This window comes from Engraulis encrasicolus, chromosome 4 (genome assembly GCF_034702125.1).
Source record: "Engraulis encrasicolus isolate BLACKSEA-1 chromosome 4, IST_EnEncr_1.0, whole genome shotgun sequence".
Lineage (NCBI taxonomy): Eukaryota > Metazoa > Chordata > Actinopteri > Clupeiformes > Engraulidae > Engraulis > Engraulis encrasicolus.
The window spans coordinates 34,188,039-34,211,518 of record NC_085860.1 but is presented as its reverse complement, the minus strand read 5'-3'; the positions used below and the strand labels follow the sequence as shown (position 1 = coordinate 34,211,518).

Below are 23,480 nucleotides of genomic sequence, written 5' to 3'. Positions count from 1 at the left end.
GTGCGTACAGTCTGCCATTTGCCTCAGTATTCAATTGTTCATTGCTCTATAAGTGTGCTGACAACTGAAGGCATGCTTGTGTTAACTTATGAGTTATACATACAGCATTTTTTATTTTTATGCACTGCACTACATCCACTTAGCCAAAAAACTTCTCCCTTACTTGCTACTTCCATGCAATGTTAGTAACTGACAGCATCATGAAGGAAGTAGCCACACTTCCTCAAAAATATGGTACCTTTGTAGGCAATATTTTGGTACTGTATTGGATTCAGACAACTTTTTCTGCCACAGAATGTTATCTTTGATAGTCACATTTCTTTCCTGTTTAAAAACAAACAAACAAACAAAAAAAAACATATATTTTTTTAAAGGCCCACTATGTAATGTTTTGAAGTTAATGAATTACTTTAACAAGCCAACAGATGCTTACGTGATTCGTCAGTAGCAGAGTGACACTTGAATTCCACATCACTGCTTGCTTCCAGGCCTGTTATAACAAGGCAAGCAAACTATTCAATTATCTAGGGCCCTCAGGTGAAAGGAGGGCTCTGGTGGCTCTGTGCTTGTACTTGGATGACAGCAATTACAACTTTGCAAGTGTGGCAGGAGTCAGGAATCAGGACCCCCCCAAAATTCAATTTCTGAGAAGTGCGGTGATACTGTTATCGAAATCTCTCTCTCTCTCTCTCTCTCTCTCGAGAGAGAGAGAGAGAGAGAGAGAGGGGGGGGGCTTCCCAATAGTTTGAAGAGAAGAAGGGGGTGGGAAGGGCCCCCCAAGTGTCGCTGCGTCCCCACGAAATTTCGCCTGGGGGTGCGTGCTCTGCAATATTTCCAGGAGATTCCTATTGTGAGAGCCATGTTTGTCTGATTTTTTTAAAAAAATTCCACCTCTGTTGCAAATGTCATGCACTGAGAAATCCATACACTTATTTAATTGGTCATCTAATTGAGGTAGATGACCATCTAATTTACATGGAGTTTGGGATTCGCCAATGTTAATTTGCGCCCCCTTGGTGAATTTGCCCTACCTTCACCCTATGAGGCGAAATTTCGCCTCCATTCAAAGTCAATGAGTTGAAAAGCAAAAATTTGCTGTGTGGAGATTTGCCGTCCCTCTTTGCCTATAGCCTCTAAATACCTTGAAATGGACCAGTACCCCATTTCTCGAAAGCATAGTTGCTAACCAGTCAGCAACTTACTAGGTGTCCAATGGGAAAATGCATTGCAACCAAGTAAGTTGCTAACTTGGTTAACAACGACATCGAGAAACGCACCCCTGCTTGCTTGCATTACTGTTACGATGAACACCGTGGTGGTGGTGGTGGTGTATGTGTTAACTGTATGCTGCTCTGCGCGTTGGAAAATTTGCTCCATGTCCCCAGCCATGAGTCATAGGCCATCCTGCTCCTGCTCCCCTCCCCTCCTCGTGTTCATTTCAGGGGCTTTAACTACTCAGAGCAAAGCTTCATTATATTTAGAAATGGACTCCCCTGCTGCCTTTGTTCAGTGTCTTTCTTCCTGTAGTGTCGTAACAGACCAATGACTGACTGACTGACTGGTATGGATGGCATCGCTCTGCCAGGGCACGAAGGAAGCAGTCGCTGTTCTCAGCTGCTCAGATGTGTAATTAAATTCAAAATGGTTTGGGATGCGCTGGTGAGGGGTGTCTCGGGTATCGTGTGGAAGAACGGAGCAATGCCAAGCACACACACACACACACACACACACACACACACACACACACACACCTACTGACACATACGTACACATTTTCAATCACATTTTCTCTCTCTCTCACACACACACACACACACACACACACACACACACACACACACACACACACACACACACACACACACACACACACACACACACACACACACACACACACACACACACACAAACAAACAAACAAACAAACAAACAAACAAACAAACAAACAAACAAACAAACAAACAAACAAACAAACAAACAAACAAACAAACAAACACACACACACACACACACGGACACAAACAGTGTAATACAGACAGATGAACGTCATAGCACACACACAAACAGCTTTCACTTGACTTGTCATCACAGGAGCAGTGGTTATGTTTGTTTATTTATAGCTGGCCTTTGGAGGCGCCAGCGGTTACCATGGCAATAGCAAGAAGTCCCTGGTCTTCCTACTGAAGTTCCTGTCTGACCTAGTGCCCTTTGATCCTCCGCAATACCTGAAGGTGAAGTTCCAACTCTTTTCATTGACCTTTACGTGACCTTTGGGACAGGGACTCATGGTCATTATAATGTGCATAATGTAGCCAGAAATAGCAACAGCAGACATTTCCTGAGTGCACCATCTTTAATTAAGATGACCTTCTGAGCTATTGGAGACCCAGCTGCTTGCTTGCATGCTTCAACAATTGGGACTTTAGTTGGGGGCTTGTCTATGAGTTGTGTGTAAGACAAAGAGCTTTGATGTAACAATTATTTATTAATGATTTATTTGAACCCATATTGTAAGGCTTAGGCAGTATCCAATTTTGATTGTGTTTTTAAAATGCATAAGAAATGCTGTGTGTTGGTAGCCTAGAAATCTAGACGCCCCTAGCGACCGCAGCTTTTTGCTGTACGGCGTCTAGATTTCTAGGCTAGTGTGTTGGGTCAGGAGGCATGGCCAGCCTCTATATCACCATAAATCAGACTGTGAATCAAGTAGCTGTAAAGCTTTGAATTTATTATTATTTCTCCCCCCCCCCCCCCCAAAGCTTGTTTAATTATCAAGCAGAACATTCCAAGGCATGAAAACAAATTCAGCTTGTCTCATTTTCTGCCCTTTTTTCTCATCTGTTGTTCCAGGTCCATATCCTGCACCCTCCGTATGTCCCAGCCAAGCACCGCTCCCTCCTGCAGGAGTACGTCTCCCTGGCCAAGACCAGACTGGCCGACCTCAAGGTAAGACCGAGACACTAGAGAAAGTACAGGGCATCCCAAAAAAATGTGTATACATTTCAGATCATTGTTCAGTTGGTGGTTTTAAAATCCAGATCATTTTGGCAGCTTAATAATATTTAGACATAATTGTATTGCTTTGCCACCGTCTTTTTTCAAACTGATATTCAATCTTGTCCCGGCACTGCTGACAATGTATCAAACACAATTCTCTTGGAATTGTTGAGCATTCATGTTCAGATGCTGCGTTTACCTTCAGTGACTGTATCAGGTCTCATAACACAGACTTCTCTTATCAGTTTGGTAATAAGTGTTGACAAAACAACAAAGTTATGTCTGTAAATTCTGTTACACTTTGAAAAGTACATGAATTACAATAAAGATCTACTTTACATTGATTTAATATAAAGAGTGTACGGTTTTGGGATGCTCTGTAGTAGTATACCTTGTGTTCAAGTCCTGTAGTTATTTCTGTAGTGGTGTAGTGCTCAATGGACATGTTTTTTCAGCAGCAGGGACTCGCATGTAATAAATCAAAACAAGGCATGTTTTCAGAGCATGCATTTTTTTTAAAGGGCTTCCTCCACAGTGCACCTGTGGAAAAAAAAACCTGCAAGGTGCAGACGTTTTTAGTCACAGGTGTGGACTTTCCCCAGTGCAGTCCACTGACCTTATAGTAACCCTGACACCCATGCGCGTATGCACACACACACACACACACACACACACACACACACACACACACACACACACACACACACACACACACACACACACACACATATGCGCGCGCTTGTAGTCAGCCAACACCTAGGAGCTCTGACGTGATTCATCGCCTCTCTGTGAACTCTGTGTGTACTGTGTACCCAGTTGCTGGTCTGCTGATTGGAAGTCTCCTGTTTGTCAGATGCCTTCCTGTCAGCAATAGACATGGCCGCAGGCATTAGTTACTGTATGTCTTCTTTTCTCAGCTGTCCATCTTCCCTTTCATTGTTCACACACACGCACGCACGCACGCACGCACGCACGCACGCACGCACGCACGCACGCACGCACGCACGCACGCACACACACACACACACACACACACACACACACACGTGCGTCTTGTCTGGAATCCCTAAACAGAGGAACAAAGTTGGACGCGTGCTTTCAATTTTCTAACCTTAATGTTCACCCATGCTATAAAGGATGAACTGTATCGAATCGAGAATGCAAAGGTCAACATCTAACACCACATGTACTAAGGCTCTGTTCTCTTTGAACGTGATGCCCTCAAACAAGGGCCCAGAGGACACATGCTTCAGATTTAGGTAAGAATGTAACACTCGCATACGAAGACGAGGTGATTAGATTTCAGTGGAGGTCAAAGGTCAAGATCACTCACTGCGTTCATCAAAGTGCCATTCTTCTTTCGGTGAGATGCAGCTATGGCTCAGGAGTGCCTCGAGGACATGTGCTTCACACTGGATATGAATGAATGTTCTCTTGGATTTCTCTTGGCAGACATTTATAGCAACATTGAGAGCATCCTCCACCCCACAGTGTAGTGTTTTTTTTTCTGACAAAAAGGCTGTAATGGATCTGGCCGAAAAACTCCCTCAACTGTACTCAACTGTTTTTTCTTCTGATGAAGAAAAAAGACTGACTAATGGGACCCGCTTCCTTGACACGTATGTGTTATGTAAAAAGGGGGAAGTATTCACACGCTGCTCGGTTTGCATTTGGAAAAGATCCCTTGGTCATGATGATCATGTGCACATTTTATCAGCAGAGATGTGTTTCTCTGAAAATAGCAGATAGGCATTGTACATATAAATATAATTGCAAAAAATATGGTTTTAGAACAACAAAAGGTTGTCTTCCACTGTGTTTCACACACACACACACACAAACACACACACATACACACACACATACACAAACTCATCACGACATCTGTAGACCTGTAGAAGCCCTTTTTACTTTTGACTGAAGTTTCTTGTACGGTACATTACTAACTCCCACAGACTTACCCCCTGTAGTCCTGGCTGTGATATTTTACCCTATCTGACACAGTGTCACTGAAATTCACTTATCACCCAGTGAGCAGACGGAACGTCGTCTGATTGGCCGAGCAGGTGTCCTTTATTCCCCAGTAGCAGGACACCTATGATGTCATGCGGGCGTGCGGGCGTCCAAGTTGCTTCTTTTCTAACGTTCTGGCGAAGTGCCGTTACTAGTTCTATCGCATCTGGTTGTCTAGTCAAGACCGCGTCGTCAGTTCTATCGCATCTGGTTGTCTAGTCAAGACCCCGTTACTAATTCTATCGCATCTGGTTGTCAAGTCAAAAACCCAGTCGTCAATTCTATCGCATTTGGTTGTCAAGTCACCCCAACATTCTGCGCGCATCCTAACATGCCTCCGATAGAGGCGCGTCTCACTAGATTAGGAAATGGTGCCCATAGCAACGTACCAAGCGCAGTGGTGAATCTACTTTCTCACGAAGCCTTAGATCAACATATTAATAAATTAATACTTAAATGCTGGTAACCGGGTGATAAGCGGCGCCGTCGGGCTGTTTAGAACGCTCCGCCTCGTCCATTATTTCCCTTGATATCGGGACACCTCGTCGTCCGCTATTCCATACATACGGTACTGCAGTCTGGCCACCCTGACCACCTGTCTGTAGTCTTGTTTTGGCCAAATAGATGATTTTTGTTGTGTGGCAGCTGTGTCGTAATTAGTTGGTCAATTCAATTCAAATGTCTTAGTATCTGAAGGTTGCAGGAATCCCATCGCATCCATTGATGAATTGTCTTTAGCGAGGCAAGGCACCTAACATTGCTTCAGGGACTGTAACTAAGTCAGCTTTAGCTGTAGGTCGCTTTGGATAAAAGCGTCAGCTGCTTCGTCTAATGCAATGTGACTACTACGCCTATGTCCATGTTCCTGTGTCTGCACCTACGCCCATTGTTTTGTTTTCTTCCTCTCAACCCCAACAGTAGCACAAAGACGCACAAGGCCTTGAATAAAAAAAAAACTCTTGGAAAAGTATTTCAAAACAGAAAAGAGCTGTGCACAAGCATTTCATGGTTTAGCAGTTTGCAGTTTTTAAAGCTAAATTGTGTGTTGTTATAACGCTGTTGAAATGCTCTGTGCAGGTGTCAGTGGAGGAGATGGGGCTCTATGAGGATGTGTCTGGAGCTGCAGGAACTGTACAGGTAGGAGCTCCCCCTAATGGACAAACAGGGGTAGTGCAGCAATTGCAAGCTACAGTAGACATGTGTATCAGGTAAGGGTTAACGTTCGGCGAGAAGGTCGCTACCGTGGAATAGCAGCACGACAGAGAGAATCTTTAGACCCCAACGCGGAGCGTGCTGCAGCTCTGAAGTGCTGCTATTCCACAAAGCGACCGACTCGCCGAAAGTTAACCCGCTTATTATATGGATATACTTAAATGATTCACACATGGCGGGGACATTTTCTTTAGGCCTATTTAATGTTCAAATTGTTGCTGCGCAAAACAAAACAGTGCCGTTGTGGAACACCGCTAGGCAACAGCTAACCATGTTAACCATTTCATGAGTTAGGGTTGCATTTTGAATTGCATGGCTGTACTTTTTTTTTAAAGGTTTAACCTCACATGAGGTTATGGCTCTCTCTCTCTGTCTTTCTCTTTTGCACACAACCTCTCACAATCCCACCCACACAGCCCCAGCAGCAAGCCCAGCAAGATGTTGAGAAGGCTGTGTCTCTATTTGAAAGCACTGGGAGGATCTCTACCATGGTTATGGAGGCCAGGTAAGCAAACTAAACTTTATCTGTATGGAAATACATACGTCTAACCATATATAATGCAATGCATTTATTGCCACGGCACACATAAATAATACCAATAAAATGATAACTGTTATACTTACCATAAAGTAATTTTATTATTCAAGTGCTAGGTGTAAGTATGCACCCTTGTTTTTATGTTTCTGCAGTATTTTCAGAAGGCCCTATTTCCTGGGCCGCTTCCTGCCCGCCCTCCTTGCGCCACGAATGGTCAGTAGGCCTGTCACTCAAAAGTGCCTGAATGCATCAATGGATACATTTGGCTTTAAGGACCTTGTTCTAATTATGTGTTTTGTCTTCTCATGTTAATGTAGTTGCCTGTGAAGGCAGATGCCAGGATGAACTTCATTGAAGCTTTGCGGAGGTAGACTTGTGTGCACACACACTACACACACACACACACACACACACACACACACACTTACATCACAGCCACATCTCACTCCATCACTCCAGAGCACACCATCATTCTATGATCTGAAATGAATTCTGTCAATCATCATTGTGTATTTCACCACTTCAGCAGCCCTGTCATAGAAAAGAATCACTGTTGCATTTTGATCTGGTTCCTCCATCCAGGGTTGACTGAGGTAAAGCGTGTGTGCGTGTGCGTGTTTGCGTGCGTGTTTGCGTGTGTGTGTGCGTGTGTGTGTGTGCGTGCACACGTGTGTGTGCGTGTGTGTTTGCATGTGTGTGTGTGCGTGTGTGTTTGCGTGCGTGTGTGTTTGCGTGCGTGCGTGTTCATATGTGTCGTCCTCCAGGGCAGATAAAATCCCAGCAGCTGTGTATTCTTCGTACACCGAGTCTTGCCAGAATGAGATGCAGAAGCAACAAAGTGGTGAGTGTCCACATGCACATTATTTCTTGTTCCTCATATGGAGTGTGAATTCTTGGTCAGGGCAGGGTTGGCATCTGTTTGTAAACATGATCAAACTCGTTTTGAGCTTTACTTCAATTCAATTCAATTCTTTATTTACTTCAGACTCAAAGTACATGGTCCATATCAAGACAACAGTCAATACATTACATAGAGAAGTTAAGACAAAGAAAAAAATAAGAAATAAAATAAGAAAATAAAATGAAAGATGGGGACACACCCATCAAACAAATAGGCACTCTCTCCAGTGTCGCCTAAGCTTGGAGGAGAACCTTACAGAACACTTTACTGGACTCACTAGGGTTTGAATAATGCAGTTTTGAGAGCAGTCCAATCTGCACATGAACTTATAAATAACATTTCTCAAGACTGCATCACACCCAGGCACACTGGAGTACACAAAGAGGTTGCTAGCACTGGTCCATCTTGGTAGCTTCATCAACAGTCTCATAGAGTCATTATATGCTACTGTCAGCTTCTGGTAGCTGCTTTTCTTATACCTACACCATAAAGTGAGCAGTATACATGGGGTGTACAGAAGGCTTTAAACAGAGAGGCATTTGACATTGACTGAGCACATGCTAAACTTGCGAAGTAACATGTTGGCCTGGGCATACAATTTACGTCGTTGACGATATATGTCACGATCATCACTGAGATCATCCGAAATTATATGACCAAGGTACTTAACTTCTTTACACACCACAAGTGGGCTATCACACAAATAGAAAACAGGGAATGTCATCTTCTTATCTTCTTTTGTTCTCACTATCATGACATTACTTTTCTTTGCATTAAATTTAATGTCATAAACAAGCCCATATTGAGTGCATACTTTAAGTAATTGTTGCAGCCCAGCACTACATGGGCTCACAATGGCCAGATCATCTGCATACATAAGGTGATTCACCAAAGAATTACCAATAAAACAGCCTGTGGAACACAAACTTAACTGGGCAGATAAGTCATTCATGTAAACATTAAACAAGGCAGGAGATAAAAGCCCACCTTGGCGGACACCATTAGATACATGAAATGGGGTGGATATACCACACCCCCATTTTGACACGCATCGTTGTTGGCTGTACCAGTACACAAGGATCCTGATGATGACCTTTGGGACCCCCCTCTGTAGCAATTTAATAAATAATTTAGTATGATTTATGCGGTCAAAAGCCTTAGAAGCATCGAGGAAACACATACAAAACAGTGGAGTTCTGGTTCACATATTGAGCTACCATTTCCTTTAACGCAAATATGCACATATCAGTGCCATGTTTCTTCTTAAAACCAAACTGGTTGTCTGTTGTTAAGAGAAAAAACATCAAGTCTTTTAAGGAGGACCTGTTCTAAAACTTTGGAGGGAATACTAGACAACGCTATAGGTCTGTAGTTGTCAATACTATTCAGTTTGCCTGCTTTTTGTCCTTCAGTACAGGAACAAGCAATATGGCCAAAAGAGACTCAGGTAGCACTCCGTGGGTGAGGAGTCCAGTAAAACACATTGCTAAAAGAGGGCAGAGTTTCTTGCTGCCATACTTCAGGTGCTCAGCACAGATTTGATCCATGCCACATGCTTTATTATTATCAAGTGCAGATATTGCCTCNAGAATTCATCAGATCTTATACAAAGTTTTCAGATGAATCAATATGATTAACTTCAAATGGCTCATTCTTTATACAATTAAATAGATCTTGGTAATGCTTACGCCATTTTTTCAACAATATTTTCAGTACCAGACACCCCATCTATATCAGAGGGCAGAGATGTTTTGCAGTTGTTCATCGTTTCACCTCCTTCCAAAAGTCAATATAATCATTATTCTGTAGCCTGTTAGCAAGTGCATCAGCTCTCATGGTGTTTTCGTTCCTCTTGATAAATCGAAGAGCATATTTAAATTTAACATTTGTGGCCTTTTTATTTTCAAACAGGGGGCCTTGTCTTGGCCTGCCTGCATCACACCAGAGTTTAAAAGCCCCTCTGGCAGCAGAATGAAGATCATTAACGTGTTCATTCCATCCAGGCTTAGCATTACTGTGAGTTTTGCCTCTCCGAGTAGTAATAGAGGTGCTTGAAGCAACAAGAATGCTGACTATGTGATCATACAATGAGCATAACTCATGACCATGGTCATCATTTTTACAATTCATGTCCTGGCACAACAAGGCATTTCTAGGTAGTTCAATAAGACCCAACATCTTGTCAGTAGAGGAAAAATACTTTTCCAAATCCCCTGCAGTTACTTTCAGCCAGTCCAGTTTTCTAGTATCATTTACCTCATTAAGTGGAACCAGAGCTGGAATGTTGTCAACATTTAGTGTCACATATATAGGCATATGATCAGAGGTGGCTAAGCCATATTTGATCTCCATGTTAACCACTGAGGAGTGAGCATCTGCAGTGCACACCAAATGATCAAGCCAGGAGGTAGTTTGCCAAGCATCGCTCACATAAGTAAAACTGTCGTCAGGTAGCAAGATCTGACTAGTTAAAAACATATTATTGTAATTACAGAACTCATTATTGAAGTTTGCATGTGTGTGCGTGTGTGTGCGTGCGTGCGTGCTCGCTCTTTTGTGTGTGTGTGTGTGTGTGTGTGTGTGTGTGTGTGTGTGTGTGTGTGTGTGTGTGTGTGTGTGTGTGTGTGTGTGTGTGTGTGTGTGTGTGTGTGTGTGTGTGTGTGTGTGTGTGTGTGTGTGTGTGTGTGTGTGTGTGTGTGTGTGTGTGTGTGTGTGTGTGTGTGTGTGTGTGTGTGTGTTTGCGTGTGTGTGTGTGTGTGTGTGTGCGTATGTGTGTCCACTAGGTGTGGAAAGGCCCATGGAGGGCAGTGAGGCTCTGCTGGCAGTGCTGCATGCTCAGCTGCAGGAGCTCAGGAGGCTGCTGTCATCTGGCGCCAAACAAGGAGGCAAGCCGCACATACACCCCCTGCAGCAGCATCACTTATTTCATCATCATCACTCACTCTCTTCATACTCTACTATACCAAACTGGAGGTTCGGACCGCTGAGGAGGCCGTGGACAGAAGGGACTGTTTTCATAAAGTCTTGAATAAATGCTTTTATAACCTTTCCAATGAAACAGCAAGGAGGAACTCGCACACCACTGATGCCGATGCACAAAGAGATTTAATGCATAAGGAAAATAAAGAAAGTGCTACCCAGTGAAGTGCAAAACGTTTTCGGTCCTTCAGACCATCATCAGTGCCATAACCTTTCCATACATTGTTAGTGACAATATTCACTTCAATCAGTTCTACACGTATTTAGCTTTCCTTACCTTACCTTTCCAGATGTGTCAGCCCAGCTGGCGCGCGTCTCAGACACGCTGAGCGATGTGTCCCCAGAACGTCCAGAGGAAATGGACGCGCACGCCCCCATCCAGCTCCACACAGGCCCACCCCCCTCCTGCCAGCTCCTCACCAAAGTAAGAGATGCTGAACGGCCCTACCGTGTGGCTCTAACGGCAGGACACCGGGCTGCTACGCCGCACCGGCGACCCAAGAAGAGTCCTGCCGACCCTGGGTCCATTGCAGACCCTTCCCCATCTCTGTCCCCATGCACTTCCTGTCTGCCTCTCATATTGTCCCATCTTGAATAACCCATTGATGCCTAAGGCACCTGCAAAAAAGGGTGCTGAATGCCTGAGCCCTTTTTAAGAAAAGCTGCCCTCAGCCTATAAAAACCTAAATATCTCAGCTTCTGAAGCACGTAAAAATATGGACTGAGTGGCATTTAAACACTAAGACCCTCATCGCTCATTAGAATGTGTTCATTCATGTCAAAGAAACAGAGATGTTTAATAAAGTTGTCTCAAATCTAATGAGCCTGAATGTTGCGTAATGCAGCTCCAGGCGCCAGGGCCAATGTTACGCAATGCAGCATCAGGCACCAATGTGTTAAAAGTCAAAAAGACCAAAAAATGTTTGTAAAAAAAGCAAAAAAGAGATGGGGGCTCCGTGTCTCCGTGGGCTTAGGCGCCGTAACATAATTTTGAAGACCTGGGTTCGATTCCAACCGAAGGTCATTTCCCGACCCTTCCCCATCTCTCTGTCCCACTTGCCCTCCACGAGTGCCCTACTGTTAGCGCCACGGTACGGCAGGGCTAGGTTAAATATGGTTTGATACCTTTTTCACTTCCTCCTGCTGTACCATCACCCCCTCCCAGGCGATGCTGACGCTGATGTTGATGTGTTGTGTTGTGTTGTGTTGTGATGTGCAGGTGGTGAACGCCCTTCTGAGGGGCTTCTGTCAGTGTCTCCTGGAGGCCTCCAGAGCCAATCCTCCAAACAGGTGAGGCAGTGGGTATTGTTTTTCAGCCACAACGTTTTCTTTTTTCTTTTTATATATATATTTGTAGGGGCTTTTAAGCCTTTATTTGACAGGACAGTCGAAGATGGTGACAGGAAGCGAGTGGGACAGAGTGACAGGGGAGGACCAGGAAATGACCCCGGCCGGACTCGAACCGGGGTCCCTGGGGGTGGGCATGCAAGCCCAAATGTGGGGGGCTTAGCAAGCTTGCCACAACATTTTCAAGGGAGGCCAGTGCCCTCCAGACGTGTCAAGGAGAGGGACGAGGCAAGCTGCGGTTTTGATGGAGTGGAATGGTCATTGGCACAGATGACTGTCAATGTCCTGGTTTTAGGACAGTTTTGTCAATCTCCATGACATTAGGATTTTGACATTGGGATCAACATTGAGCAGCCCTGACACACAATTCCTGAATGCGTTCATGTTTAACACTGTCTATAAATTGGGGTTGAAATATGAACATTTCAAAAAGAGCCAATATTTTTACGTGGCTGTATGTTTGTGGTGAGATGTGAGGTCCAAGGAGGTGTGTGCTGTGCTGTGCTTGCACTCCCTCCGCTGCTCTCTAGAGGTGGCGTGACGTGAGCCCTCCTCCTCCATGTGCTGACATGGCCTGCTCTGCTCTTGTCTTGACCCCCAGGCAGGGAGCGTGGGCGGCCCAGTTCGTGAAGCTCCTGCTGGGTCACAGACGGCTGCTCGCCGCCCTCCTGCACCGGCTCTGGGACCTGCTCCCCAAGCAGGTCAGACCAGGTTTTCATCATGTCCGCTGATGTTTGTGTTTGTTTCTCACTGTTTGTCAGCCGGTGCTTTCCCTTGATCTGATAGATCATCTCTCTCACTCACGCACACACAGACACACACACACACACACACACGCACACACACACACATTTTCGTTCTTTCATTCTACCTCTCTCACTCACATTCTCTCTTTCTCTTTCTCTCTCTCTCTCTCTCTCTCTCTCTCTCTCTCTCTCTCTCTCTCTCTCTCTCTCTCTCTCTCTCTCTCTCTCTCTCTTTCTCTCTCTCACTCTCTATCTCTCTCTCATATTCTTCTATCCTATCTCTAAATGTTAAAAACTACAGATGGTCTCATCACGATTTGCATTCCCCGGTGAACAACTCAATCTGATGAAATACTAATACTGCCTCTCTCCCCCTGTTCTCCTCTACTCCTGTCGTCTGTCTGTCTCTGTCTGTCTCTTTATGTCTGTCGTCTGTCTCTCTGTCTGTTTCTTTCTTTCTCCCTCCTCTCTCTGTGTTCTTCTCTTGATCTTCGTCTTGCCTCCACTCTCTCTTTATCCGCTCCACAGGGTCAGTCTCTGGGTGCGGCCCACGTGTTGGGCCTGGCAGCTCTGCTGGTGCAGTTCCATGCGGCAGGCCCCCAGTGTCCCACGATCCTGCCACCTTCATCCACCTCATCATCATCATCACCCTCCTCCTCCTCCTCCTCCTCCTCTAGTCCCATGCCCGTGGCTGAGGCCCTGAGTGAAGCCCTCCCCACTCACACTGCTGACCACATGCACTTCAGTCTGCGGTGAGCTTCTTCTCTGACCTCCTGCCCTGCCCGGGCATAAAACGAAGGTTATGTATATAACCACGGTTCTATGAATTCCGGATACCAGACTTGACTGCCAGAGCTTGGCAGTCACTTGGAGTCTACACGAGAATTTTTATTGAGGACATTCCCTGGGTGCACCGCTCTTTTGACTCTGACCCCGGACCCAGGTCACAAGTGAATTTGTTGTTATTAAATACTTGACATGCACGTTCCGTGCGTTGATATCCATGTGCTGTAAGCACCGCCTCTGGAGGAATGATATACAGTAGAACCAGTGTCTCGTAGTACACTGCATGTTGCTGAGAGAGTCTGATTCTGCTTGTTTGAAACATTTTCTGACTGGAGGTTCAAGAGATTCAAGAAGTTGAAGTTTAAAGCAATTGCAAACAGCTGGTTGTGACGTCGTAATCGTAGTAGTAAAGTAGCATGCCTACGCACTATGATCATTCAATTGTAGCACACATCACTGCAATGTAGAACATGTCATCCGTGTCATCACTCACAAACACTCCGCCTGTTCTGTTTGTTCATTGGTCATGTAAAGGTATGATCCGAGTCAATCATGTCAGTGTAGGTAGCAATGGTGTTTATGGTTTGAAACCAATGTATAGGCCTACGTATACACTACGGTTCAAATGTAGCACACAAAGTCGCTGTCTCCACTCCCAAACACTGCTCTCGCTCACTGATTTTTCCGGTAAAGAATCAGGATCCGAAATCTTTATTTGTCCCATCTAAGGAGAGCTGAGTTTGTCAGTTCTGGTGTCTCCATAAATACAATCATCAGAGTCAACTATATTATTTACAGCAAAGCCAAGCTGCCACTGTTGGGAGACAGTAATCAGGGTTCCCACACGTCCTGGAAAACCTGGAAATTTAGATATTTGTTTTCCAGTCCTGGAAATGTCCTGGAATTCAGTAAATGTCCTGGAAAAAATATTTGTCCTGGATTTTTGTCTTGAACCTGTTTTTTTCACGGTTTTGTTTGTGATATAGCCTACTTTTCCCCTGCCCAGTCTAGACATGACGATTGAATTTCTCAAAGTTTTCCCACCTATTGATGTATAGGCAATACATATTATCCACACATACATGAGCACACACACACACACGTCAGCGAAGTTGCCCACAGTGTTTGGCCAGTAGGGCTGGGTAAAATAATCAATTTAATCGATAATGAATCAATACCATTTAAAATTCACATAATCGATTCACATGGCAAAAAAACGATTTTTTGGGTTCGTTTTCTTTTTGTTCTTTTTGTTTAATTTAGGTCTATGGAAAATACCCAGTAGGTATTAGTCAATTAGGCCTAGGCCTACTTATTACAAATTAGCAATCTGTTAACACTGTCAAGCCACAGCCCTTTGACATTTTTATATAAAAATAGGCAACAGCATCTTTTGGGGGAAATCCTGGCACCAAGAAGGGAATGGATTGAATCGATTCGGAATGAATCGAATCGAATCGAATTGAATCGTGATTAATCAATTCAAAGCCCTAAGAATCGAAATGGAATCGATACAGGAACATGGCTGCGATACCCAATTGGCCAGGTTGCCATCTTTTATTGGACTGGCTGTTTAATATTCAAGTACTGTGAACATTCTAATCTTGTGTGAACATTCTAACAAATTCTGCCATTTAGACTGTTGGGGTTGTTTGAAGTTCATTGATGCTGTGTGCAAGCTGCACAGCACACGAACAAAGGCTGTTCGTATGGGATAGCCCATTACATGACTAATATTTAAAAATCCTAAAACTCTAAAATCTGTATCAGACAGAAGACATTTACTAAAAATCAGCATTGTGGCTGACTATATCTGCACAAAGGAATTTCTTATGGAGAACCAAAGCTTGACATTGGCACCAGCCAACCGGACAAATGCTGGTAAAATTAGGCTCTGAGAAGTAACAATTTCAGTCTCACTAGCCACTAGGCACAGTAGTTGCATCAATTGTTTGTATGCAAGAATATTCCAAAGACAAAAGAAACTGGCAACAAAACTCTGGCTAGCAGAAAGACTTAATGGCTAGTGGCTCGATAAACTCACTAGCCACAGAAAAAAAAGTCAATGCCAAGTCCTGTGGAGAACCCATTTATTCAAGTACACTCATTTTGGTTGTAAGAGAGAGAGACCAATAATTGATTAATTTCTGAGATAATGATGTGAGTTTACATTGGACTTTTATTTAATTCCGAATAAACGTTTGGGGGATCAGAAAGCATTTCGACAGAGGATGCTCGTGCTGGGCTTGCGAAATTTGACAAGGGTGTGGTTGCCAAGTTCCATCAGATTCCTACTAGCGGGACAGCTGGTAATTTTCAGTCACAAATTACCCAAGCCCGGGTCAAAACCTTTGGACGTACCCAAAGAATGAAGAATGGATAAGAACGCTTTTTTCACAGGAAAATGTATTGGCAACAGTGTAGTACAGGGGCGTAGCCTGGGAACACCGTGAGCATGGACAGTGACTGCAACGCCATGATGTATACAAATTGTGACACTGGAAAGTTTGCCATTTGAATTGCATTGTGGGTGGAGCGGCTGCTGCAAGTTCCGGCCTGCTCAAATTGGGATGTCTGTTGTCAATATTCACTTTGTGGTTAAATTAATTACAGCTGTCTGTCAGCGTTAATTGCATGGGTTAATTAAGGACATCTGACACAAATTCACGTTGTCCTATGACCTGTTCCACACTCCAGCCCTGGCGGTAGTGGCATTGCACTTAACCATGCTGCCAGTTCTACCCGCAGAAGAAGAAAGTGACTCCCCTTGCGACCATGCCATACTGTGCTCTTATGACGCCAGTAAGCAGTCTTCTCTAGATCGTGTTTGGACGTACCCACTGACCTGAATAGTGGGCGTACCCTCTTCCCAGCACTAAGTTACTGTATTACTAATTTATTACTACTCAATTCAACCTGAAAGTCACATTATCATATTATTTGTGAAATCAATTGTGTGTCGCTGTGTATGTCCAAATTGTGTGTCCAACGGACAAAACATCCATCCTGAATTATCCAAAAATAGTCCTGGAAATGTCCTGGAAAATTATTTTTGAAAAATAGTGGGAACCCTGGTAATAATGTAATGGGGCAGCCGTGGCCTGTTTGGACAGTCTTGGCCTAGTGGTTAAGGAAATGGACTTTGAATCGGAGGGCATGGCCCTACCGTGGCGCATATGGTATGACACTCGTTTGCTATGCGGCCGAGCCGGGTTCGACTCCCGGACCAGGTCCTTTGCCGACCCTTCCCCATCTCTCTATGCCCATTCACTTCCTGTCTCTACCTTTACTATCCTGTCAAATAAAGGCAATAAAAAGCCCCCCAAAAAATAAAAATCAGAGGGCATGTTCGAATACCACACTTACCTCTCCCCACACCTCCATCCATGGCTGAGGTGTCCTTGATCAAGGCACCTAACCCCACATTGCTTCTGGGACTGTACCCAATACCCTGTGCTTAAAAAAATAACTAAAGTCGCTTTGGACAGAAGCTTCAGCTAAGTGTAGTGTACTGTAATGCAATGTATTGGGCGTAGCGTAGATACAGTAGATAGACAGGCTCATGGCCAGCCTATATTTACCCCACCTTGATGCATCTCCCACTTGTCACAGACACCACTCACTCACTCCCTCACTCCCCACCCTCCCCCACTGTTGCATCGATTTGGTATAAAGTCCAAGCGGCTCTGCTTGTTATTGTCTGCTGTCTGCTGATGGCTCCTAATGGATTTTCTAGTTTCTGTAATGGCATAAGAGGCTTCTTTTCCCATCAGCCATTTAATGGCTCATTATTGCAGCATAAGTGAGGTCTTTTTTTTGTTTTTTTACTGTGAGCTCTTTTGTAAACTGATGTTTTATTCAGGAGACTTTTCTTGTTGACTATTTCGCATACTGCCTAATCTCTGCTTTTGCACAAGTCTCAAGGGAAGGTTTGTGTGTGTGTGTGTGTGTGTGTGTGCGTGTGTGTGCGTGTGCGTGTGCGTGTGCGTGTGCGTGTGCGTTGTCTCCAGCCTGGGGGAGGGGGGAGGGGAGGTGGGGCTTGTTATGGGTGTTACTTTATACTGCTACAGTGATGGATTTGCGCTGGTCAGCAGCCTGCCTCTGCACTTCTCATTGTTGAGCTTGATGTCTGTATTCTCTCTCTCCCTCTAACCATCCCTCTTTCCACCCCTCTCTCTGTCACTCTACCTTTATCCCTCTCTCTGTCACTATCCCTCTTACTTTCTCATATTTTTCCTCTCTCTCTCTCTCCCCACCCCTCGCTCTCCCCCTCCCTCCACTCTCTTTCCTATACTCTCTCTCGCTCTCCCTCACTCCCTCCCCCTCTCGTTCTCCCCTCCCCTCTCCCTCTCTCTCCCCTCTCTCTCTCTCTCTCTCTCTCTCTCTCTCTCTCTCGCCCTCTCTCTCTCTCTCTCTCGCCCCCCCCCCCCTCTCTCTCTCTCTCTCTCTCTCTCTCTCTCTCTCTCTCTCTCTCTCTCTCTCTCTCTCTCTCTCTCTCTCTCCCTTTCTCTCTCTCTCTCCCTACCCATCAGGTTCTGTGTGGCTGTGGTCAGCTATGGTCTGTGCAGCTCCTCTCCACTTCAGGACCAAGAGCAGCACCTGCTCCCCAGCAGCCTCTGCAAGAAGGTCTCCACTTCCTCCCAAACATAAAACAACAACATCATGACAAACAAAACTGTAGACTTGGCACACACAATACATAACAGTATATCAAATGTGTGTGTGTGTGTGTGTGTGTGTGTTCGTGTGTGTGTGTGTTTTGTAGCTTTTGTACCTGGTGCCCAGACTGGTCCCGGAGGTACGTGTGCTGGCCAGGAGAGGAGCAGGAGCAGGAGGAGGAGGAGGGCAGGAGGAGCGTGCAGCCGCAGGAGACGGAGGAGAGGCAGAGGAGCAGTGGAAGTGCATCACAGACCCCAACGTCACCCTCACCAAGTCCGTCCTGGAGCTGTGGAGATGTGAAGCCTTCTCTGCCCTTCAGACAATACCAGACTATCTGGTGTGTGTGTGTGTGTGCGCGCGCGCTTGTGTGTGTGTGTTTCCAGTCTTGCATAATCCATGAACTTTTTAGTGATATTGATGCAGCATTTTAGCCAGACTAGGCTATTTAGTTTGAAGTGGTAGTTTTTAGCTAGTTGACAGGACACCAACAAGGTCAAGAACTCAAGATTCATTTGTATTAACAGCACTTAAACTACCATTCTTATTTTATCTGAGTTTTTTTCCTGTGCGTGTGTGTGCGTGTGCGTGTGCGTGTGCGTGCGTGTGTGTGTGTGCGTGTGTGTGTTGAACACAGCTATCCTTTTCAGACTGGCTGTCTCTTGAGCTCAGAGTGCAGCGAAGTCAAGATGCCCTATCTGACCCACAGAGGTAATATCAGCAGCAGCCATGCCCACCTACACACGCACGCACACAAATATAAAAATATACCAGAATGTATAGATGCACATAAAGATCTACTGTACCGTCTACTGCACTGCGTGTTCCTACTGTACTCTGTGTGTGGAGTACTGTACTCTAGTTACATATTCAATATTGTGATAAGTGTGTGTGTGTGTGTGTGTGTTCTGTGTGTGTTCTGTTTGTGTGTGTGTTCTGTGTGTGTGTGTGTGTGTGTTCTGTGTGTGTGTTCCAGGCTGGAGTATGAGCAGTGGGCGTGTGAGCAGCTGTACCTGCCCTGTGCAGTGGAGCAGGGGGGCTGTGGCGGGGACGTGAGGAGAGCCTGCACGCTCATCTTGGAGGCCGTCATGGACATGGTGGGAAGGTGGGGTGTGCCTAGCCTGATTATCATCGACTTTCAAATCTCTTTGAGACTTGGTCTGACCAAGAGCATAACGATGAACATTTCTCTCAAACGGCATGGTTGACCCGCCTCCCTTTGTTTGCTACTGGTTGTTTGCTTCCCGACAAAGAGGGAGGAGTTCTCGATTTTTCTGGAGCTCAGAAATGATATTTGTATTGCTCCTGGCCTGACTAGGTGAAGGTGTTGCGTCACTAGGAGAGCGCGGCCTGGCTAGGGTGTGCCTGGTTGTCATGTGAACGCCATGATGCATATGGTCGAGCACTATTATATTGTGTCTCGCCAATGAGCAAATTTTCACATTTAAATACTTCATTTGATGCCACCTAACTTTAGGGCTCACTTGAAAAAGAGACCACAGCCACGATGTGACTACCCTGGAGTAATGAAGGAGAAATAAATTATAATATGTAGTAGGGCTGCACAATTAATCGAAAAGAATCGAAAATCGTGATAAGTTAGTGAAATCGAAGTCGAAATTTTAATCGTGATTTAATTGTGGCAATAGTGACCTACTTTTGAGAGCGTCCTTGAAGCCAGAACATACTGACAGGCTGGTGTTTCTGGCCAGAAATCTGTCCACCTAAGTTTCATGCTATTGCCTTTACATAATTATTACAATTCATTTTATTTTGCCCACCCGTATATAGTTCATTCTTGGTTATGTTTCATCTTGTTATAATTTTCAAAAAAATCAGTAATCGTGATTACGATTTTACCAAAATAATCGTGATTATGATTTTTTCCATAATCGTGCAGCCCTAATATGTAGTATTGTGAAAGTGAAGTGAAAGCCCATTGGGAAACTCCAACTGCCATTGTCATTGTGACACAGCACTCCACAGCACACAAGTGTTCACTGCACACAGCGAAATTGCATTTATTCCTCACCCGTGCAAGGGGGGAGCTCTCAATGATGCCCCAAGGGAGCAGTGCGGCAGGACGGTAACATGCTCAGGATACCTCAAACATGTAGGAGGATGGGGGAGAGCACTGCTTGATTACTCCCCCCACCAACCTGCTGGGTCGGGAGTCAAACTGGCAACCTTTGGGCTACAAGTCTGACGCCCTAAAGAGCTTACCCATGACTGCCCTTCATTTGAAACTAAAGCTCGTAGTGTGTGTGCCTGTGCTGTATGAGAGCTGTCATGTGCATGTTTGTCTCATACCCAATCATAGATCTGTTACCTGATAGGTATACTATGTTGTATGTGTCCTAGACCAAATGCTATATTAGGTGTGATATAAATCAATACACATCCATGACAGCCAGTCCTGCTCAAAGAATCTTACAGCTCGTGGGTACTGCAGGGATGCAGTTTGCATGCCATGTGCTGATGTCTTTGCCATGTGTGGCATTGAAGGCAGAGATCCTCCCTCTGGGTATGAAGTATATACGGGTGGGAGACGTGACGCCTTGTTTTTCCGTAACATTGTGGCATGTGATGCATTATGTTTGATATTAGTCTTAGATGGGAAGAAACGTTTTTGTTAAGATTTATGTAAAGGTTTATATGTCAAATGTCCTGCGGTGTGACTGTAACATTAATGAAACCTGGAATATAATATATTTATAAATTAACCAACAACATTTTGAATAATGTATGAAGCATTTGGCATGATTGCATAAATATTAACTTTATATTAAGATATGTGAATGTGAAAAAAAACTCAAGACAGTAATATTAACCTCAAGTTCAATTTCGTAACACAAATTGCGTCCTGTGGGGTGACATGTATGTCAATGTTTGTGAACGGGCAGCTGCAAGGCCAACTACAAGGGTCTTAAAGACTGGCTCCTAACCAGTCAGTACCTCAGTTATTGGAGAGTGCTGTGGAAGCTTAAGGTGACTATTAACCTCTTAATATGTCTTCATATTGCAATGTTTCTGTTACGCAATGCTTAGGTTCATTTTATGGTGTCATGTGGTGTGACTGCTCTTATAGAAGGAAAAAAAAAGTTTTTTATAAATGAAAACTCATATTAAGATTAAACACGATGTCATTATCAAGTTAGCATGAGCTCAGATGTCAGTCATGCATACAAAACGATTAAAATGGCCATAATGCAGTGAATTTCCTGTGGTGCGACTTCATTTTCCTGCTATGTGACATGCCTATGCAATGTGTTGATGCAGTACACATTTTCTCAAAAATGGCAAAAATTAGGCGAAATTCCACAGACCACTAAGTGCTTAATTTTTTTCAATTTTTTTCAATCATTTTTTTTCAGGAATTGGAATCATTTATTTTTTTGGCGTTACGCCCTTAAACGTCAACCACCCATACGTAGTGTTAAAAAAAAAAGCATTATTCCAATATTACCCACAATCAACAAAGCTTATGCAACATCAGCAGAAAATGACACTGCAATAGTTTTTGGGATGAAATATGGAGTGAAGACAAAAAAAGTAAACAAATCATCCCCCATTAGAATAGCCTGTATCCCAGAAAGAGCAAGACTATGGCTTCTCCAGTTGAGAAGGTCATGCAATGATACACGTTCAGAGATGCAGAAGCAGGGGGCGCTGTGGCGCAGCACGCTAAGCCCCCCACATTTGGGCTTGCATGCCCATGGGGACCGCGGTTCGAATCCAGACGGGGTCATTTCCCAGCCCTACCCCATGTCTCTCTCCTGCTCATTTCCTGTCTCCTCTCACACTGTCCTATCACCATCAAGGCGAAAAAGCCCTAAAAACATACTTTTAAAAAGAGATGTAGAAGCAAATTTAGGGAAAAGTCAACGGGTAATGTGTACCACATATTACTATTTACTGACAAATATGTACCATCACCCTGCCTTTAGTAGACTTGTTTAAGCTAGTATGTGGGTTTGTGTTGTGTACTGTGTGTGTATACAGTACTCTGTTCCTGTGTACTTTGCTCTCTTTTTTTTTTAATTGCATTGAACTGCCACAGTCTTTGTAATGTGCTTCCCAAATAAACTTGACTTACATGTGTTCCATTGCAGTGAGCAGTCCTGGCAGCAGCGGCCCGAGGCCCGCGCCCCTCACACGGATACCTGCCTCCCCGATGTACTGTCCAGACTGCAGGTCATCTCTCACACTACACTGCTTTACAGTGCTGTGCAATCAACACATTATTGTTTGTGTGTGTGTGTGGGTGCGTGTGCGTGTGGGTGCGTGTGCGCGTGCGCGTGCGCGTGTGTGTGTGCGCCTTTGGTGTCTGCTGCATGCAGTACAGTGCATGTGTGTTTGTCGAGAGAGGCTTTATTGATGGATGTTGTTGGGTAAATCGTTGGGTGTTTTAGGTAAAACTGTGTGCTCTGGTTACATATTTAATATTGTTGATAAATTTGTGTGTTTGTGTGTGTGTGTGTGTGTGTATGTTTGTGTGTGTTTGTGTGCACGCCTGCAGGAGATTGTATTTGAACTCCAGATGACTGTTTTGTGTGTGTGGGTGTGGATGAGTGTGTGGGGGGCTTAGGGATTTTGTAGCGGAAGTGTGTCTTTCTGGATGCAGCTGTTTGCTCTCATTACATACAGTATTCAATATGCTGATGAATGTTTGTTTGTGTGTGTGTGTGCATACATGTGTGCGTGTGTGACAAACGTGCATGTACACTGTATGCCTCTGTGTGTGTGTGTGTGTGTGTGTGTGTGTGTGTGTGTGTGTGTGTGTGTGTGTGTGTGTGTGTGTGTGTGCGCGTGTGTGTGTGTGCGTGTGTGTCTGTGTGTGTATTAATGTGTGTGTGTCCCTTACAGGAGCTGGTGTGTGAACTCCAGATGACTGTGCAGTGGCGGAGGGGTATGGTAGCGAGAGGGGGTGCAGATGCTGAGGCAGAGGCAGAGGCAGAGGCAGAGGCAGAGGCAGGGCTCTCCTTCCTGTTTGATGTGCTGGCCAGGCAGAGCTCCAGCTCAGATGCAGCCTCCACACACTCCCAAAGCCTCAGCAGCACACTCAGCCTGCAGCAAACGCTACACACCTGGAACAGGTACTGAGGGTGGGTGTGTGGGTGTGTGTGTGTCTGTGTGTGTTTAAGTTCAAGTGTACTTTATTGTCAAAAAGCTATGTAACAACGTTAGCAGAGAAGTTTGAAATTGAAACATAGATTGTGTGTGTTTAGTGTGCTAACTTTGTATGAACGTATTGTATGACTGTTGGCAGAGAGGGTGTGTGTGTGTGTGCATTTGTATGTGCATG

General features: G+C 44.7%; 1 protein-coding gene across 1 annotated transcript in view; it reads left to right on the top strand.

The window, feature by feature from the left end:
- LOC134447681 (Fanconi anemia group A protein) overlaps positions 1 to 23,480 on the top strand; it is a 43,595-nt gene that overhangs the window by 10,884 nt on the left and 9,231 nt on the right. Inside the window, exons 15-32 of the mRNA XM_063197269.1 lie at positions 2,121 to 2,231; positions 2,851 to 2,946; positions 6,088 to 6,147; positions 6,639 to 6,727; positions 6,913 to 6,973; positions 7,078 to 7,127; positions 7,525 to 7,601; positions 10,445 to 10,546; positions 10,931 to 11,064; positions 11,860 to 11,930; positions 12,589 to 12,688; positions 13,262 to 13,485; positions 18,052 to 18,145; positions 18,285 to 18,515; positions 18,813 to 18,886; positions 19,152 to 19,280; positions 22,288 to 22,369; positions 23,042 to 23,271. Coding sequence (XP_063053339.1) covers positions 2,121 to 2,231; positions 2,851 to 2,946; positions 6,088 to 6,147; positions 6,639 to 6,727; positions 6,913 to 6,973; positions 7,078 to 7,127; positions 7,525 to 7,601; positions 10,445 to 10,546; positions 10,931 to 11,064; positions 11,860 to 11,930; positions 12,589 to 12,688; positions 13,262 to 13,485; positions 18,052 to 18,145; positions 18,285 to 18,515; positions 18,813 to 18,886; positions 19,152 to 19,280; positions 22,288 to 22,369; positions 23,042 to 23,271 — 2,015 coding nt within the window. The remainder of the gene's footprint in view (positions 1 to 2,120; positions 2,232 to 2,850; positions 2,947 to 6,087; positions 6,148 to 6,638; positions 6,728 to 6,912; positions 6,974 to 7,077; positions 7,128 to 7,524; positions 7,602 to 10,444; positions 10,547 to 10,930; positions 11,065 to 11,859; positions 11,931 to 12,588; positions 12,689 to 13,261; positions 13,486 to 18,051; positions 18,146 to 18,284; positions 18,516 to 18,812; positions 18,887 to 19,151; positions 19,281 to 22,287; positions 22,370 to 23,041; positions 23,272 to 23,480) is intronic.